Source organism: Apiospora hydei (assembly GCF_038363865.1).
Source record: "Apiospora hydei strain CBS 114990 chromosome Unknown utg000005l_segment0_segment0, whole genome shotgun sequence".
Classification (NCBI taxonomy): Eukaryota; Fungi; Ascomycota; class Sordariomycetes; order Amphisphaeriales; family Apiosporaceae; genus Apiospora; species Apiospora hydei.
Genome location: NW_027117364.1, coordinates 1,965,421 through 1,986,708, shown reverse-complemented (window position 1 = coordinate 1,986,708; position 21,288 = coordinate 1,965,421). Strand labels below are relative to the sequence as shown.

The 21,288-nt window shown below is 35.8% G+C and overlaps 2 protein-coding genes across 2 annotated transcripts; one reads left to right on the top strand and one right to left on the bottom strand.

The window, feature by feature from the left end:
- Positions 1 to 467: 467 nt before the first annotated feature.
- On the top strand, positions 468 to 1,099 carry PG997_006098 (mitochondrial 54S ribosomal protein mL58; the record flags this gene model as incomplete). Its single annotated transcript, XM_066810413.1, has 2 exons — positions 468 to 489; positions 546 to 1,099. 2 exons carry the CDS (start codon positions 468 to 470, stop codon positions 1,097 to 1,099), a joined length of 576 nt encoding a protein of 191 aa, XP_066669336.1.
- Positions 1,100 to 1,997: 898 nt separating this feature from the next.
- Positions 1,998 to 4,035, bottom strand: PG997_006097 (uncharacterized protein; the record flags this gene model as incomplete). The annotated part of the gene is made up of 4 exons (XM_066810412.1): positions 1,998 to 2,670; positions 2,823 to 3,055; positions 3,234 to 3,531; positions 3,752 to 4,035. 4 exons carry the CDS (start codon positions 4,033 to 4,035, stop codon positions 1,998 to 2,000), a joined length of 1,488 nt encoding a protein of 495 aa, XP_066669335.1.
- Positions 4,036 to 21,288: the final 17,253 nt, after the last annotated feature.

Below are 21,288 nucleotides of genomic sequence, written 5' to 3'. Positions count from 1 at the left end.
ATGCACGCAACTCCATTTGGCAGGAGCTGGCAGAGGGACGCTTGTTGGTGAGCACGTGCCATGACCCCCATCAATCCCATCAATCCCATCAAGCCTGTTGATGGATCCGACCAGCTGGCCGGGCCGTCAAAGCTCCGTGGAAATTTCAATTCCACCCCGAAGACACCTCGAATGATTGAAGCTATCGCCAGCCAATGCCCTGCATGTAGAGATTGCGTGGAAGCTCTAGGGAGGCAACAAGCAAGTTAGAGACAGACGGCTGTAGGATCAAGATCGACCGAGTCATCATTTCGACACGCCTCACCTCCCCCCGACCCATCAATTCCTTTCGTTGCCCGCACTATTTTTGTTCGGTGCTTCTGCTATCTTCCTCCACTTATCTTTTTCGACGAGCGTCCTTGCCGGCGCGCCTCTTTCTTCCACCTCTGACCCGATTTCACCTGAAAGAGGCAACAATACACACAAATATGGAAGCACGACCAGTTCTGCGTCAATTGACGACGCTCTTCAACAGCTGCAGCCGTACCGGCCAAACGCGTCTCCAGTCCTCCACCCGCCGCACCAAGAAGGCCCTGAAGCTCCCGCCGCACCCATCTTTCCTCGTCTCTGGCGCGGAAGCCGACCACATCACCTACAACCCCCGAGCGCCGCACCGAGCGTATACCACACGCCCTTCAAGTTCCTGCCGCCCTCCGACCCGCGGCGGCAAGCCCAGCTCTCGAGCCTGCTGCGTGGCTCCACCGGCCTCGCGCCCACTGCCGCTCCTACAAACTCGACAACACCAACAGAACGAGAGATCCCGGCGTTGGGGGAGAACCATCAGGTACCGGTGCCCAAGTTCAATGTGACCCGGGAGCAGGTGGCCGAGATGCGGGCATTGCGGGCGGCCGACCCCACGAAGTGGAGCGTGGTGCGGCTGGCCGAAAAGTTCGAGTGCTCGAAACTGTTCGTCATGATCTGCTGCAAGGCCAGCGCTGAGCACCAGGCGAGGGAGCGGGAGCGGAAAGAGGCCATCAAGGCCCGCTGGGGACCTATCCGTTCACAGGCCCGCGAGGACCGCAAGAAGAGACGCACTTTGCTGCTGCGGGGTGAACTGTAGGACAGCAGTCATAGTCCGAGTAACGGTAGCCACACGACGGGCTGAAAGCCACTCTACCCGAATGGCTTAACCATGGTGTCCCGAGAGGGCGGGCTTATAGGCAGCTGTGTGCTTAAGGAACGGCACAACGCAGGTTCCGGCCCACGAGAACGGGGAGTTATCGAGACGGTTATGAGTGACTTGATGAATGAGAACAGCAGCAAGCTGTACGAGAAGGGAGTCGACTTTGTATATCAGCGGAAACAGGTAGTGGGGGTATGAGGAGGCCCGCACAAACCATACATGGAAAGGGTACGCGGGCCACCGTCCACTGACCCATTGAGCATCTGGCGCAGCCAAATCCATGGCATTGAAGGTAGCACCATGCGATAGAGAGACGGAGGAAGGGGCAACTTGATTGAACCGAACCTCCGTTCTACTACCAGCCATTACAATTTTGTACATCAGAACAGAGAAACATTGTATAAACAAATAATCAGCAACTCGTATGACGGCCTTATTTTGGGATCATCGGAAACTGATTCCCCGAGCGAACTTCATTAGACCTAGGTATCATGCAGCCGGTATGCGTCGTATATCCTATTACATCCTAACGATATGGGTGCTGTCCGTCCATATCTTCCAATGGCAAAGACAACATAGCCGGCTTACTCGCTAAACCCCCAAGGTTTTTCGTCCGTATTTTCCCCCTCCCTGCTCTCCGAGAACTGAGGTATTCACCAGAACAGTATTAGCAGTTGGTCCACTGCACAGACGATTTCCTACCGTACCCATCATGTCATGTCTTGCCGTAGAGTTACACTCCCCTATGGTTCTTCTTCACTTTCTAGCTATATGCGGCTCAAGTAGAGCTATGGTTGTAACACCTGAAAAACGTATAAACCCCTACCAATTCCCCCTAGCGGACGGGCAACTCACCCGAGATTGGCGCCGCCGCCGCACCGCTGGAACTGCTGCCGTGCCGAGCCGCCGCCGCCGCCGCTCTCTCCATGTCCTGCTTGCCGGGGATGACGCGCCAGCACCAGCCGCACCAGCTCCGCGCGATGCCCTTGACCTCGCGGCCGAGGATCTCGCCGCGGTTCTTCTCGTCCTCCCACTCCGGGACGCAGGCGCCGACCTTGACCATGGTGAGGCGCTTCGTCTTGACCACGCCGCCGATGCCCTCGATCTCGTGGCGCACGTACCCGGGGCCCAGGGGCGAGGAGGAGTACTGTGCTTGCTGCTGCTGCTGCTGCTGCCCTGCACCCTCGCCACTACCGCCACTGCCGCCGCCCGAACCACTTGACGTGGAGGCGGACGATGGGGGACGGTGAGCGGCCGCTGTCGAGGATGACGAGGGCAGAGAGGATACGGTGGTGGAGGAGGCTGTGACGGTGGCTATCCATGGCAGGGGCGTGTTGCAGTGGGACCGCTCGCGCGCGTCCTCGGCGTCGCAGTCCGTCTCCTGCTCGCGCTCTTTCGAGGCGACACACTCCCAGTCGCGGCCGCAGATGACCCCGCGGTCTCCGTCGCCGATCCCGGTCCCGAGGCCGCCTAGGACCTCGCCGTATTGATTGCGCCAACGCCAGATGCTGCACACGAGTCAGTATTTTTACCGTGGCAAGTTGCGGCGTGAATGCACCACCACAAGGCCGCTTTCCTTTCTTTGATCTAGGGTAGCGTTGATGTACTCATAAAGATAGGGAAAGGAGGTACCGGGTGAAAAAAGGGGTGTTTCACATACGACTGATAATCATGATCCGTACCGCGGATACTTCGTCCACATGGGTGGCATAGCCAGACGCCTTCTGTCTGACATGTGCAGATCGCATTCTTCATGAGATCCGCATCTAGGGGCGTCTCGGGCAGTAACGGCGGCTTTGCGAGAGTGCCGAGCGGTGCTTTGGTGCAGGGGATGCACAAGCGTCGGTGTCGATCCCGTAGCACAATCGGGGCTGGCGGCTTGATTGCGCAGTTCTACAAGTTTCGTTTTCTTGTGTAAGTGTACGGTGACAGAAACGAAGCAACTCACCCCCTTTTGCCCCATTCCTATTCTTCCCCCTAGCAGGAATACTCTCTGAACGATGCATGGGGCAAAGGTGAGAGAGAAAGAGAGAGGAAAATAGAAGCACCAAACGAGACCAAGAAATCTTACCCGACAGACCACCTTGGCGCACCTCCGGCACTCGGCCACCATGTCGCGCGCGCAGCTCCCGCTCTTGCCGTTGTACCGGTCGCCGCCCATCTCCTGCATGTAGAACCAGTTGCCGGCGCGGGCGCGGTAGCGGAACGTGTCCTCGGGGTCGACCACGACGTCCTCGTTGACGCAGTGGAGCGTGTGCGTGACCAGGGAGCTGCGGTACTGCAGCAGGCCCTGCCGCACGCCGCGGCAGGTCCGCGAGAGGTTGTCCAGCGCGTTGAGGTCCAGCAAGGATGCCACGGCCATGGCGATACTGCAAAGAAGGAGAAAGTTCCCAGCTGTTAGCTTTCTATAAAAGGCTCAACTAAAAGATGCGTTTCTTTCGTCTCTTCTTCTTCCTGCCCTTTCATCTTCTTTCTTTCCCTCTGGGCGAGGAAGAGGAAGAGCTGGGACTTGTGTGTAATAGAACGTACGCCCCCGAGGCGCATTGCTCGCAACAGCATGATGAGAGGAGGAGGAGGGAATGAGCCTACGGATAGCATCCGAGAGCCTCCGTCATTCCGTTCCTGAAAGGGATCGTCGGCGTCGGCATCGTCGGCGGGGGCTGCTGGGATGATGTAGATGTAGAGGTAGTAGTGGGGAGGGAGCTCTCGATGGGATTGTCATTGACATTGGCATTGTCGCCGTCCTGGGCGCGAACTCGTTGCTTCGGCCCCGTCGTTGCAGCAGGAGGAAGTTCGTGGAAGCCGTTGTGGTTCAGGTGGTTCTCGGGGCTCGTCGGCTCGTCCTCTTCGTCGAGGTCCACGAAGATAGCCATGGTGGCGGGGTGAGGGCGTTACGCATGCAGACAGGAACCGGACGGACAATGATCAGGGAACAACGAAACGGGCCAAGAGGCAAGCAAAGACAGCGATTTATTTGTTAGGTTACCACCACATCCAAGCGAGGCTATCCAGATACACTCGGCCCTGCAGGTGGCATATGGCAAAGTTACACTACGGAGCAAGCAGTAGACGCGAGACGGGATTATTGCTGGTTTTCGAGGCTGTCGACGGTTTGCCCCTCCTTGCAGGTACGTAAGTAGCGTAAAGTCGGTAGCACTAGCTGATCGGTGCTGATCTTCCGCTGCTTATTCCCTGCAGCGATGTGGGGGAACAAAGGAAACGCCTTTCTTTTAACTTTTTACACCCTACCCCTTAAAAGATTGTTAATTTTTAATCCTTATAAGTATATTATATTTTATTAATAAAACTATACTTAACGTGTAAATAAACGTAAGTTAATTAACGTAGTTTATTATTTAATAACGTATATTACTTAATAGCGCACGTTTATTTTAAATTTTTTTTAAACTTTAATAACGTGGTTTACTATTAAGTTAAATATATTATTAAGTCGAACACTTTTATTATTAACCTACCTAATTAAACTTTAACGCGTAATAACTTTATAATTATAATGCTTTATTTATTTTAAGAAGAGCGAATAACCTTAATAATTTAAGCGTTACGAAACGGTTTAACTTAAATTAATTAAAGACCTACGACGAAACATTACGTTATTTTATTATTCACCCTTAGCGACCGACTTTACGGCCGAATTATATAACGCGAAATTCGATATTTAAAATATAAATTAAATACGATTAAAAAAAAGGTGTTTCGTAAGTATATAATTAATTTAAATATCCGAGGGATGCCTTTAAAAATAGCTAATATGGAAAATATAGCTAATCTCTTTATCGCGTCGCGCGGCGGCGACCGCGTCGGTAAGTACTAAGCTAGGCGCTTTATTAACCGTAACCCGGACCTTAAGATTAAAATAAACCGTTAGTACGATTATTAAAAAGCTTTTTATAAAAATCCGAAGGTTATTTCCGGCTGGTTTAACTTAATTATTAATATTAAGGCTAAATACGGCATCGTTAACGAGGACATATAAAATTTTAACGAGATCGGCTTTATAATAAATATAATTAAGTTAATACTCGTCGTAATACGCGCTAATCGGCGTAAAAAGGCGAAATCGATTTAGCCTAGTAATCGGGAATAGTCGACGGCTATTAAATATATTAATTCGTAAAGCTAGTGCATTTTGTTTCTTTTTAATCGTTTAAGGCTAATATTACTTCGCGAACTAGTCGCGCGAAAGTGGCTTACCGGGTAATTAAGTAATTAAACCGATTTTTAATATATAAACCGATAACGAAATAAATCTAAACTAGATTAAACACTTTAATAAATATACTAGATCGTAAATAAAGGGTCGTTACCGCTTTTTAATTCTTAACGGCCACGAGAGCTATATTTCGGCTAAATTCGAAGTATACTACTAAAATAATAACATTATTATTATTAATATGCCTCCTTATTTATCGCACCTGCTTTAACCTCTCGATATAGCACTTTATTCGCCTTTAAAACGTGCTTATTCGAAGGAAATCGAGCTATTTATTAAGGCCTCGATAAATTATATTACGAAGCTTAAATTCTTTATCGCGTTTAAGGCCGCATATTTTACTGTTTTTATAAAAGCTAATATTAAATTTAAAATTAACGTATCCGGCTTAATACCTTATTATTCGAACGAAATAATAAATAAACTAAATATATAACTTCGAACGCTTATACCGAAGCAGTCGCGACCCGGGACTTTAAATACGTATAACCCTTAAACGCCGTTTAATTCGTAATAAACGACTAGGCACTCTATTTATATTAAAAAAAGGGTATTTACTTATTAAAAAAAAATTTTAACATTAATTTTAAATACGGTAAACTAAATAACGAAGGGTATAACCCGAATAGCTTACAAGGTAACTATATTAAAAAATTAGGTCCGCACTTTTTAAAATGCTAATTTAGCCCTTTCGAAGCGCCGGAAAGCTAAAAAATTACGAGTTCAGCTTAAAAAAGCCCTTACTATTAAAAAATCTCAACCGCTACAGAACGAAAAGGCAAAAAAAAGCGTTCACCGACCGGCGAAGGCGAAAATGGTAGCTCGTCGAAACGACGCGCGACGGGCGGTAGGCGCTGTGGCAACTGCGGCGAAACCGGTCACAATGCGCGAACGTGTAAAAAGGATATAAAATTAAGTAGCGAATCGGATAGCGAGTAATTTTAATTAATTTAAAGCGTTATAATTAAATAAATTTATATAAAAGTATCGAGATATAAAAAAAATATCCGATTTAATAATATATTTAATTTAATAATAAACCACGTTACGTGATAACTTTTTAATTATAATGCCTATTTAATATTAAAAAGATCGAATCTTTTAATAATTTAAGTAACGCGTAACGGTCCGAATAAAATTAATTAACGAGCTATTACAAGGTTTTATAATATCTTTAAAACGATTTTACGTTACCGAATCCACGGTTTTTAACCTCGACGCGATATCCGATATATATATCGTAAATTTGATTTAATTAAAAAAAAGGTACTTTTTAAATATATAATCGATTTAAATACCCGGGGGATGTGTTAGCATTCGTATAGATTACCTAAGGATACACCGAAGGAGCTGGTGCGCAGGCACCATGGAGTGTAAGGATTAATAGGATCGAAACGGTGAAGTCCGTAGGTCCGTTGTTTTTAGGGGTGTCCGTAGCGCGATACGCCCTTATTATATTAGTATAGAGATTCATTTAGAAATATATTTAGAGAAATAAGTAATAAAATAATTATAATTACTTAAATATTAAAAACTTAAAACCTTATTATAATATAGTAATATTTCTTAGATTATATTATTACTCGTAGTGATTATTAATTAATACTCCCCTTTTTATATACTTTAATTATTTTTATTATATTTAAAGATAAACATTTAAGCGTTAACGGTAGCCTTAGGTTTTATAGTAGTATTAAGTTTAACTCGGTAACGTTTATAGTAAGCGTTATATTCGACTTATTATAAATAGTGGAATAATTATTTAAGTTTAATAAGAATATCCTTTACGTTTTTCTATTTTAATAATAAAAGAAAGGTTAAAATATTTATAATTAACTCTTTTAAAAATAGGAGAAAGTAAAGATAACGAGAGTTAAGGCCCGGTAATAATTATAAGCGTTATAAGAGCGTAACGAAGTATTTAACTAAAGGGCCGCTAAGTTTACTATATAAGTAAATGCGTTTTAAGTTTATTAATAGTGGTACGAAAAAGTTAATAAGAGAGACACCGTAGTAAAGGCTACGAAAGGCAAGTTATCCCGTTTTAAAGAGAGGGGAAAAAAGCCCGCAATAGAGGTTATAAAGCACTCGCCATAACGTTCCGAGGGTCTCAAAACGAATACCTTAAAACAATAAGAACACGATTAGTAGGAATCTTTCCCAGCGTAAAAAAGGGTAACATCATAGCCATTAACGAGGCCGCCGGAGCCGGGCCCGGCGGCAACAGAGAGACCCGAGACAGTTCTACGAAAAAACCTTCTCGGCAGAGTTCGAGGTCGGGGCCACCAAGGTTACCAGGACCGTCTAATCCCGACTCAAATAGGCCTCCGGGAGGCCCTAGACGCGGTAAAGCAGGCCGCCGGGCGAAGAGAAGCCCCGGCCACACCGGTCTAGTATTATTAAAAGAGTCGATACTATCGTTAAAAGACGACGAAAAAATAAATTAAAAAAGTTTCTATTTTAAACCCGATAAACAGCACTTTTTTAAAAAGCTATTAATTAAAATAGTTATAGTAATATATTTACGCTAATATTATAATACGTAAATATCTTTAATAATACTTATTTTACCGATAAAAACGAAATAAAAATTACCGCCGTAATTTAGCGTATAGTAAAACTTAACCCTTTAACTTTAATTTAAAAAATATTAAAAAATACCGATAACGTGGTTTACTACTACGCGACGTATATTACTTAGCGACGCACTTAAATTTAATTCTAATATAATTAAACTTTAACGCGTAATATCTTTATAACTATAATGCTTAATTAATCCTAAAAAGATCGGATAGTTTTAATAATTTAAACGACACGAAACGAAGCAAATAAAATAAGCTAAAGAGTAGTAGTAAAAGTTTATAATATACCCGAATTAACTTTACGTTATTAAATTTACGGCCGAACTTTAAAACGTAAAATTCGATCGAAACGACGTAAACTAAATCTAATTAAAAAAGAGGTACTTTGTAAATATATAATTAATTTAAATATTTAAAGGATGGCTCCCGATCTCGCTGGTGTAAAAAATATAGCTAATCTCTTTACCGCGTCGCGCGGCGGCGACCGCGTCGGTAAGCACTAGGTTAGGCGCTTTATCGACCGTAACCCGGACTTAAAAATTAAAATAAATCGTCGATACGATTATTAAAAAGCTTTTTACGAAAATTTTAAAATTATTTCCGGTTAATTTACGCTAGTCGCGAATATAAAAGCGAAATATAAGATCGTTAACGAAAATATCTAGAATTTCGACGAGACCGGCTTTATAATAAGTATAATCGGGTTAATACTCGTCGTAATACGCGCTAAGCGGCGTAGAAAAGCGAAATCGGTTTAGCTTAATAATCGGGAATAAACAACGGTAATTAAATATATTAATTTATAAAGCTAATATATTCCGCCGTTTTTAATCGTTTAAGGTTAATATTACCTTGTGAACTAGTTTCGCGAAACCGATTTATCGGGCGATTAAATGATTAAGTCGACTTTTAATGGTTAAACTAATAATAAGATAAGCTTAAATTAAATTAAGCACTTCGATAAATATATTAAAGCGTAAACGAAAAGTTCCCACCGCCTCTTAATTATCGATAATTACGAAAGCTATATTTCGGCCGAATTTAAAGTATATTATTAAAATAATAATATTATTACACTTAGTATACCTCTTTATTTACTTTACCTACTTTAACCACTCGATATAGCACTTTATTTAGCTTTAAAGCGTGTTTATTTAAAGGAAATCGAGCTGTTTATTAAAGCTTTAATAAATTATATTATAAAGCTTAAATTTTTTATCGCCTTTAAAGCCGCGTATTTCGCTATTTTTACGGGAAATAACATTAAATCCGGATTTAACGTTTTTAGTTTAATCCCTTATAATTTCGATAAAGTAATTAATAAGTTAAATATACGTCTCCGGACGTTTATATTTAACTTATCTCGTCCGGGGACGGTTAATATTTACGACCTTTAAACGCCGTTTAACCTTTAATAAATAATTAAGTACTTTATTTATATTAAAAAAAGGGGTATTTACTTATTAAAGAAACTTTCCGACGCCGATTTTAAATACGGTAAATTAAATAACGAAAAGTATAATTAAAATAGTTTATAAAATAATTTTTATACGCGATAAGATATATATATTAAAAAAGGCTAATTTAATACTTTTTAAACGCCGAAAAGTTAAAAAATCGCGAGTTTAACTTAAAAAAACCCTTACTATTAAGGAATCTCAGCAGCTATAAAACGAAAAAACAAAAAAGAAACGTTTAACGCCCGATAAAAATAAAAATAAGGGTTCGTTAAAACGAAGGGCGACCGGTGAAAGGCGCTGTAATATTTACGGCGAGACAGGTTATAATACGCGAACATGCGAAAAAGATATAAAATTAAGCGAAGAATTAAATAGCGAGTAGTTTTAATTAATTTTAAACGTTATAATTAAATTAATTAATATAAAAAGGTCGAAAAATAGAAAAAATACGTCGCTAAGTAATATACGTCGCGTAGTAATAAACCACGTTATTTAATTTTTTATAAAAGTTATTTTATACACGATTATATATAACGTGGTTTATTATTAAGCGGGCTATATTATTAAGCGGGCTACTTTTTTTAGTTTTTAATATACTTAAACTTTAACACGTAATATTTTTATAACTATAATACCGATTTAATTTAAAAAAGATAAAATCGTTTTAATAATTTAAGCGACGCGAAATCCGATAAATCCTTTAAGCGAACGAATTACTACGAAAATATACGACGTCCTTTAAGCTATTTTAAATTACCGAATTAACGGCCGAACCTCACGACGCGAAATCCGATATTTACGATATAAATTAAATTTAATAAAAAAAGGTACTTCGTAATTATATAATTAATTTAAATACCCGAGGGATGCCTTTTAATTTTAATATTGTGAGAGATATGGCTAATTTTTTTATCGCGTCGCGCGGCGGTGACCGCGTTAGTAAACACTAGGTTAGGCGTTTTATCGATCGGAACTTAAATTTTAAAACTCGAATAAATCGTTAATACGATTATTAAAGGGTTTTTTATAAAGATTTAAGTGTTATTTCCGGCTAGTTTAAATTAATCGCGAATATTAAGGCGAAATATAATATCTTTAACGAAAATACTTTTAATTTTAATAAGACCGGTTTTATAATAAATATAATCGAGTTAATACTCGTTATAATACGCGCCGATCGGCGTGAGAACACGAAGTCGGTTTAGCTTAGTAATCGAGAATAGTCGACGGCTATTAAATGTATTAATTTTTAAAGCTAATATATCCCGCCGTTTTTAATCGTTTAAAACTAATATCACTTTACGAATTAAGCTCGCGAATACGATTTACCGGGCGATTAAATAATTAAACCGACTTTTAACGGTTAAACTAATAACGAGATAAGCTTAAATTAAATTAAACACTTCGATAAATATACTAAGTCGCGAACGAAAGGTCGCTATCGCCTTTAATCCTTAACGGCTATAAAAGCTATATTTCGGCGCAGTTTAAGGTATATTATAAAGATAACGATATTATTACGTTTAATATACCTCTTTATCTTTTTTACCTGTTTTAATTATTAAATATAGCACTTTATTCGCCGTTAAAACGCGCGTATTCGAAGGAAATCGAGCTATTTATTAAGGCGTCGATAAATTATATTATAAAGCTAAAGTTCTTTATCGCCTTTAAAGCTGCGTATTTTATTATTTTTATAAAAAATAATAATAAATTTAAATTTAACGTATTTAATTTAATACCTTATAACCCGGACGAGGTAATTAATAAGTTAATATACGTCTTTAAACGTTTATATTTAACTCGTCGCGTTCGGGGACGGTTAATATTTATAACCTTTAAACGTTATTTAACTTTTAATAAATAATTAAATACTTTAGTTTTATTAAAAATAAAGTCTCTATTTATTAAAAAAGCTCCCCGACGTTAATTTTAAATATTATAAACTAAATAACGTGGTTTACTATTAAGTCGAATATATTATTAAGTCGAACACTTTTATTACCGACTTATTTAATTAAACTTTAACGCGTAATAACTTTATAACTATAATATTTTATTTATTTTAAAAAAAGCGGATAACTTTAGTAATTTAAGCGTTATAAAACGGTTTAACCCGAATTAATTAAAGAGCTATAACGAAACACTACGTCGTTTTATTATTCACTCTTAGCGACCGACTTTACGATTAAATCGTATAACGCGAAATCCGATATTTAAAATATAAATTAAATACGATTAAAAAAAAATACTTCGTAAACATATAATTAATTTAAATACTTAAAGAATACCTCTAAAAATAGCTAATATATAAAATATGGCTAATCTCTTTATCGCGTCGCGCGGCGGCGACCGCGTCGGTAAGCACTAGGCTAGGCGCTTTATTAACCGTAACCCGGACTTTAAGACTAAAATAAACCGTCGGTACGACTATTAAAAGGCTTTTTATAAAAATTCGAAGGTTATTTCCGGCTAGTTTAGCTTAATTATTAATATTAAGGCTAAATACGGTATCGTTAATAAGGATATATAGAATTTTAACGAGACCGGCTTTATAATAAGTATAATCGGATTAATATTCGTTATAATACGCGCTAATCGACGTAGGAAAGCGAAATCGGTTTAATTTAATAATCGAGAATAGTCGACGACTATTAAATATATTAATTTATAAAGCTAATATATTCCGCTTTTTTTAATTATTTAAAACTAATATTACCTCGCGAACTAATCGCGCGAAAATAGTTTACTAAGCGATTAAATAATTAAACCGATTTTTAATAAATAAACCGATAACGAGATAGGTTTAAACTAAATTAAGCACTTTAATAAATATATTAGATCGTAAATAAAAAGTCGTTACCGCCTCTTAATTCTCGACGGCCACAAAAGCTATATTTCGGCCGAATTCGAAGTATACTACCAAGATAATAATATTATTATTATTAATATACCTCTTTATTTATTGCACCTGCTTTGACCTCTCGATATAATATTTTATTCGCCCTTAAAACGTGTTTATTTAAAGGAAATCGAGCTATTTATTAAGGCCTTAATAAATTATATTACGAAGCTTAAGTTCTTTATCGCGTTTAAGGCCGCATATTTTACTATTTTTATAAAAACTAATATTAAATTTAAATTTAACGTATCCGGCTTAGTACCTCACTATTCGAACGAAATAATAAATAAACTAAATATATAATTTCGAACGCCTATACCGGAGCAGTCGCGACCCGGGACTCTAAGTACGTATAACTTTTAAACGCCGTTTAACTCGTAATAAACGACTAAACACTTTATTTATATTAAAAAAGGGTATTTACTTATTAAAAAAGTTTTTTAACGCTAATTTTAAATACGGTAAACTAAATAATAAAAAGTATAACTCGAATAGTTTATAAAGTAACTATATTAAAAAATTAAGTTCGCACTTTTTAAAATATTAATTTAACCCTTTTAAAACGCCGGAAAACTAAAAAATTACGAGTTTAGCTTAAAAAAGCCCTTACCATTAAAGAATTTTAAACGCTACAGAACGAGAAAGCAAAAAAAAACGTTTACCGACCGGCGAAAGCGAAAATAATAGCTCGTCGAAACAACGCGCGACGGGCGGTAGGCGCTGTAGCAACTACGGCGAAACCGGTCATAATACGCGAACGTATAAAAAAAATATAAAATTAAATAACGAATCGAATAGCAAGTAATTTTAATTAATTTAAAACGTTATAATTAAATAAATTTATATAAAAATATCGAGATATAAAAAAAGTGTCCGATTTAATAATATATTCGATTTAATAGTAAACTACGTTACTTTTTTTTAATATAAATAAAATATTTAGTCGTTTATTACGAGTTAAACGGCGTTTAAAGGTTATACGTGTTTAAAATCCCGGGTCGCGATTGTTTCGATGTAAACGTTCGAAGTTATATATTTAGTTTATTTATTACTTCGTTCGAATAGTGAGGTATTAAGCTGGATGCGCTAAATTTAAATTTAATATTAGCTTCCGTAAAAATAGTAAAATATACGGCTTTAAACGCGATAAAAAACTTAAGCTTCGTAATATAGTTTATTAAAGCCTTAATAAATAGCTCGATTTTCTTCGAATAAACACGTTTTAAGGGCGAATAAAGTATTATATTAAAAGGTTAAAATAAGTGCGATAAATAAAGAGGTAACGTGGTTTATTATTAAGTGGTTCGTATTATTAAGTGGTTTACCTTTATTACTTCTTAACCTTTATTAAACTTTAACGCGTAATAATTTTATAACTATAATGCTTAATTTAATTTAAAAAGACCGGATCGGTTTAACTATTTAAGCGATACGAAAGCTTTTAAATTTATTAAGTGAAAGAAATACTATAAAAGTATATAACGTTTTTAAAACTATTTTACGTTATTAAATTTATAGCCGAACCTTACGACGCGATATTTAACACTTACGGCATAAATTAAATACGAATAAAAAAAAATGCTTTATAAGTATATAATTAATTTAAATACCCGCGGGATATCTCCTAAGATCGCTAGTGTAAAAATATAGCCAATCTTTTTACCGCGTCGCGCGGCGGCGAACGCGTCGGCAAGCACTGGGTTAGGCGATTTATTAACCGTAACTTAAACCTTAAGACTAGAATAAATCGTTAATACGATTATTAAAGGGCCCTTTACGAAAATCCGAACATTATTTCCGGTTAATTTAAGCTAATCGCGAATATAAAGGCTAAATACGGTATTTTAAACGAAAATATATAGAATTTCGACGAGACTAGTTTTATAATAAATATAATCGAGTTAACCCTCGTCGTAATACGCGCCGATTAACGTAAAAAGGCGAAATCGGTTTAGTTTAATAATTAGGAATAATCGACGGCGATTAAATATATTAATTCGTAAAACTAATATATTCCGCCTTTTTTAATTATTTAAAATTAATATTACCTCGTGAATTAATCGCGTGAAAATAATTTACCGGGCGATTAAGTAATTAAACTAATTTCTAATAAATAAACCGATAATAAAATAAGCTTAAACTAAATTAAACACTTCGATAAATATATTAAATCGTAAACGAAAGGTCGCTACCGCTTTTTAATTCTCGACGGCCACGAGAATTATATTTCGGCCGAATTCGAGGCATACTATTAAAATAATGACATTATTATTATTAGTATACCTTTTTACTTATCGCACCTGCTTTAACTTTTCGATATAACACTTTATTCGCCTTTAAAGCGTGCTTATTCGAAGGAAATCGAACTATTTATTAAGGCCTTAATAAATTACATTACGAAGCTCGAGTTTTTTATCGCGTTTAAAGCTATATATTTCGCTATTTTTATAAAAATTAATATTAAATTTAAATTTAACGTATCCGGCTTAATACCTTATAACCCGGACGAAATAATTAATAAACTAAATATACGTCTTTAAACGTTTATATTTAACTTATCCCGTTCGGGGACGGCTAATATTTACGACCTTTAAACGTTGTTTAACTTTTAATAAATAACTAAGCATTTTATTTATATTAAAAAGAGGGTATTTATTTATTAAAAAAGCTCTCCGACGCCGATTTTAAATACGGTAAACTAAATAACGAAAAGTATAATTAAAATAGTCTATAAAATAACCCTTATATATAATCGGATACGTACTTTAAAAAAGGCTAATTTAGCCTTTTCAAAACGCCGAAAAGCTAAAAAGTCGCGAATCCAGCTTAGAGGAGCTTTTACGATTAAAGAATTTCGAAAACTACAGGATAAAAAGGTAAAAAGGAAGCGTTCAGCGACCGACGAAGGCGAAAATAATAGTTTATTAAAACGGCGCGCGACGGGCGGTAAGCGCTGTGGCATTTACGGCTAAATAGGTTATAATGCGCGAACATATAAAAAGGATATAGAATTAAGTAGCGATTCGAATAGCGAGTAGTTTTAATTAATTTAAAATATCGTGGTTAAAATAACTTTTATAAAAATATCGAGAAGTAATAAAAGTGAACTATTTAATAATACGAGCTATTTAATAGTAAACCACGTTATATTAATAATAATAATGTTATTATCTTAATAATATATTTCGAATTCGGCCGAAATATAGCTCTCGTGGTTATTAATAATTAAGAGGCGGTAGGAACTTTTCGTTTACGCTTTAATATATTTATCGAAGTGTTTAATTTAGTTTAAGCCTATTTCGTTATTAGTTTAACTATTAAAAGTCGGCTTAATTACTTAGTCGCCCGGTAAATCGGTTTCGCGAGATTAGTTCGTAAGGTAATATTAGTTTTAAACGATTAAAAACGGCGGAATATACTAGTTTTACGAATTAATATATTTAATCGCCGTTATTTATTCCCGATTATTAAGCTAAACCGATTTCGCTTTTTTTATACCGCTCGGCGCGTATTACGACGAGTATTAACCTAATTATACTTATTATAAAGCCGGTCTCGTTAAAATTTTAAATATTTTCGTTAACGATCCCGTATTTCGCCTTTATATTCGCGATTAACGTAAACTAGTCGGAAATAACTTTAAAATCTTTATAAAAAACCCTTTAATAATCGTACCGACGATTTATTTTAATTTTTAAATCCGGGTTACGGTCGATAAAGCGCTTAACCCAGTGTTTACCGACGCGGTCGCCGCCGCGCGACGCGGTACAGAGATTGGCCATATTTTTTACACTAGCGAAATCGGGAGTTATCTTTTAAATATTTAAATTAATTATATATTTACGAAATACCTTTTTTTAATTAAATTTAATTTACGTCGTTTCGATCGGATTTCGCGTTTTAAAATTCGGCCGTAAATTCGATAATGTAAAGTTAATTCGGGTATATTATAAGCTTTTATTACTGCTTTTTAGCTTATTTTATTCGCTTCGTTTCGTATCGCTTAAATTATTAAAACTATCCGATTTTTTTAGGATTAATTAAGCATTATAATTATAAAAATATTACGCGTTAAAGTTTAATTATATTAAAATTAAATTTAAGTGCGTCGTTAAGTAATATACGTCGCGTAATAATAAATTACGTTATACTTTTCGTTATTTAGTTTATCGTTTTTAAAATTAGCGTTAAAAAGTTTCCTTAATAAGTAAACACTTTTTTTTAATAAAAAAAAGTACTTAACGTGGTTTATTAATAAGCGGGATATATTATATACCGGGACACTTTTTCGACCGATTATACTTTTTAAACTTTAATACGTTTTAATTTTATAATTATAATATTTAATCCTTTACTAGAAAAACGGATCGATTTAACGATTTAAACGACGCGAAACCCTGTAAAATATATTAGTTAAAGAGCTGCTACGAAAGCCTTTAATATTTTACGAACTTCTTTAAATTACCGACTTTACGGCCGATTTTTATAACGCGAAATCGGATACTTTTAACGAAAATTAAATCCGATTAAAAAAGAGGTGCTTCGTAATTATATAATTAATTTAAATACCCGAGGGATGCTTTTTAATATAGCTAGTGTGAAAGATATAGCTAATTTCTTCACCGCGTCGCGCGGCGGCGAACGCGTCGGCAAGTACTGGGTTAAGCGATTTATTAACCGTAACCTAAACTTTAAAATTAAAATAAATCGTCGATACGATTATTAAAGGGCCTTTTACGAGGATTCGAACGTTATTTTCGGTTAATTTAAGCTAGTCGCGAATATTAAGGCTAAATACGGCATCGTTAATAAAAATATATATAATTTTAATAAGACCGGCTTTATAATAAATATAATCGGGTTAACCCTCGTTATAATACGCGCCGATCGGCGTAGGAAGGCGAAATCGGTCCAGTTTAATAATCGGGAATAGTCGACGGCGATTAAATATATTAATTCGTAAAGCTAGTATATCCCGCCGTTTTTAATCGTTTAAAGCTAATATTACTTAGCGAACTAAGTTACCGAATATAATTTACCGGGTAATTAAATAATTAAACCGACTTCGAATAATTAAATAAATAATAAAACAGGCCTAGATTAAATTAAATACTTCGATAAATATATTAAGTCGCGAACAAAGGGTTTATATCGCTTTTTAATCCTCGACGGCCACGAGAGCTATATTTCGGCCGAATTCGAGGTATATTATAAAAATAACGGCATTATTACGCTTAATATACCTCCTTACTTTTTTATTTATTTTAATTATTAGATATAGCACTTTATTCGCCTTTAAAGCGCGCGTATTCGAAAAAAATCGAGCTATTTATTAAAACCTCGATTAATTATATTACGAAGCTCGAGTTTTTTATCGCGTTTAAGGCCGCGTATTTTACTATTTTTACAGAAGTTAATATTAAATTTAGATTTAATATATTTAATTTAGTACCTTATAATTTTAACGAGGTAATTAATAAACTAAATGTACGTCTTTAAACACTTATACTTAGCTCGTCGCGTCCGGGAACGGCTAGTATTTACGACCTTTAAACGCCGTTTAACCCTTAATAAATAATTAAGTACTTTTTTTTATTAAAAAAAGGGTGTTTACCTATTAAAGAAGCTTTTTAACGTTAATTTTAAAAGCGGTGAACTAAATAACGAAGGGTATATATACAGTCGTGTATAAAATAACCCTTATAAAAGATTAAATACGCATATTATAAAAGGCTAATTTAGCCCTTTCGAAGCGCCGGAAAGCTAAAAAGTCGCGAGTCCAGCTTAAAAAACCCTTACGATTAAAGAATCTCGAAGGCTACAAAACGAAAAAGTAAAAAAGGAAGCGGCCAGCGATTAATAAAGGCGAAAATAGTGGTTTATCGAAAAGGCGCGCGACGGGCGGCAGGCGCTGTGGGATCTGCGGCGAAACAGGCTATAATGCGCGAATATATAAAAAGGATATAAAATCGAGTAACGAATCGGATAGCGAGTAAATTTAATTAATAAAACGCGTTATAATTAAATAAATTTATATAAAAATATCGAAAAGTAAAAAAAGTGTCCCGGTATATAATATATCCCGCTTACTAGTAAACTACGTTAATTATTTATTAAAAGTTAAACGGCGTTTAAAGGTCGTAAATACTAACCGTCCCCGGACGCGATAAGCTAAGTGTAAGTGTTTAAAAACGTATATTTAACTTATTAATTACCTTATTAAGGTTATAAGGTATTAAATTAAATATATTAAATTTAAATTTAATATTAATTTTCGTAAAAACAGTAAAATACGCGGCTTTAAAAGCGATAAAAAACTCGAGCTTAATAATATAATTTATAAAGACTTTAATAAATAATTCGATTTCTTTTAAATAAACACGCTTTAAAAACGAATAAAGTATTATATCGAGAAGTTAAAATAAGTGTAATAAATAAAGAGGTAACGTAGTTTACTATTAAGTCGGATATATTATTAAGTCGGACACTTTTTTTATATCTCGATATTTTTATATAAATTTATTTAATTATAACGCTTTAAATTAATTAAAATTATTCGCTATTCGATTCGTTATTTAATTTTATATCCTTTTTACACGTTCGCGTATTGTAACCGGTTTCGCCGTAGTTGCCACAGCGTTTACCGCCCGTCGCGCGTCGTTTCGACGAGCTACCATTTTCGCCTTCGCCGGTCGATAAACGCTTCCCCTTTGCCTTTTCGTCCTATAGCGCTTGAGATTCTTTAATAGTAAGGGCTCTTTTAAGCTAGACTCGTGATTTTTTAGTTTTCCGGCGTTTCGAAAGGATTAAATTAGCATTTTAAAGGGTGCGGACCTAATCTTTTAATATAGTCACTTTGTGGGCTATTCGGGTTATATTTTTCGCTATTTAGTTTACCGTATTTAAAATTAGCGTTAAAGAATTTCTTTAATAAGTAAATATTTTTTTTTAATATAAATAAAATACTTAGTCGTTTATTACGAGTTAAACGGCGTTTAAGGGTTATACGTGTTTAAAGTCCCGGGTCGCGACTACTTCGGTATAAGCGTCTAAAGTTACATATTTAGTTTATTTATTACTTCGTTTAAATAGTAAGGTATTAAGCCGGATACGTTGAATCTAGATTTAATATTAGCTTCCGTAAAAATAGTAAAATATACGGCCTTAAACGCGATAAAAAACTTAAGTTTCGTAATATAATTTATTAAGGCCTTAATAAATAGCTCGATTTCCTTCGAATAAGCACGTTTTAAGGGCGAATAAAGTGTTATATCGAAAGGTTAAAGTAAGTGCGATAAATAAAGAGGTATACTAATAGTAATAATATTATTATCTTGGTAATATACCTCGAATTCGGCCGAAATATAGCTCTCGTGGCCGTCGAGAATTAGGAGGCGGTAGCGACCTTTTATTTATAATCTAGTATATTTATCGAAGTGCTTAATTTAGTTTAAACCTGTCTCGTTATCGGTTTATTTATTAAAAATCGGTTTAATTATTTAATCGCCCGATAAACTACTCTTACGCGATTAGTTCGCGAGGTAATATTAATTTTAAATAATTAAAAAAGGCGGAATACATTAGCTTTACGAATTAATATATTTAATAGCCGTCGACTATTCTCGATTATTAAGCTAAACCGATTTCGCTTTCTTACGTTAATTAACGCGTATTATAATAAGTATTAATTTAATTATATTTATTATAAAACCGGTCTCGTCGAAATTCTACATATCCTCGTCGACGATGCCGTATTTAGCCTTAATATTAATAATTAAGCTAAACTAGCCGGAAATAACCTTCGGATTTTTATAAAAAACCCTTTAATAATCGTACCGACGGTTTATTTTAATCTTAAGGTCCGGGTTACGGTCGATAAAGCGCTTAGCCCAGTGCTTACCGACGCGATCGCCGCCGCGCGACGCGATAAAGAGATTAGCTATATTTTCTACACCAGCCATCTTTAAAGGCATCCCTCGGGTATTTAAATTAATTATATATTTACGAAGCACCTTTTTTTTAATCGTATTTAATTTATATTTTAAATATCGGATTTCGCGTCGTATAATTCGGCCGTAAAATCGGTCGTTAAGGGTAAATAATAAAACGACGTAATGTTTCGCCGTAACTCTTTAATTAATTCGGGTTAAACCGTTTCGTAACGTTTAAATTACTAAGGTTATCCGCTTTTTTTAAAATAAATAAAATATTATAATTATAAAGTTATTACGCGTTAAAGTTTAATTAAATAAATCGGTAATAAAAATGTTCGATTTAATAATATATCCGACTTAATAATAAACCACGTTATACTAATAGTAATAATATCATTATTTTAATAGTATGCTTCGAATTCGGCCGAAATATAGCTCTCGTAGCCGTCGAGAATTAAAAGGCGGTAACGACCTTTCGTTTACGATTTAATATATTTATCGAAATACTTAATCTAGTTTAAGCTTATTTCGTTATTAATTTAACTATTAGAAATCTACTTAATTACTTAATCGCCCGGTAAATCGGTTTCGCGAGATTAGTTCGCGAGGTAATATTAATTTTAAACGATTAAAAACGGCGGAATATATTAGCTTTATAAATTAATGCATTTAATAGCCGTTGTTTATTCTTAATTATTAAGCTAAACCGATTTCGCTTTCCCACGCCGATTAGCGCGTATTACGACGAAGATTAACCCGATTATACTTATTATAAAGCCGGTTTTATTAAAATTATATATATCTTTATTAACGATATTATATTTAACTTTTATATTTATAATTAATATAAACTAAGCGGAAATAACTTTCGCATTTTCGTAAAAAGCTTTTTAATAATCGTATCGACGATTTATTCGGGTTTTAAAGTCCGGGTTATAATTATTAAAGCGCTTAACCTAGTGTTTATTAACGCGCTCACCGTCGCGCGGCGCGGTAAAGAGATTAGCTATATTT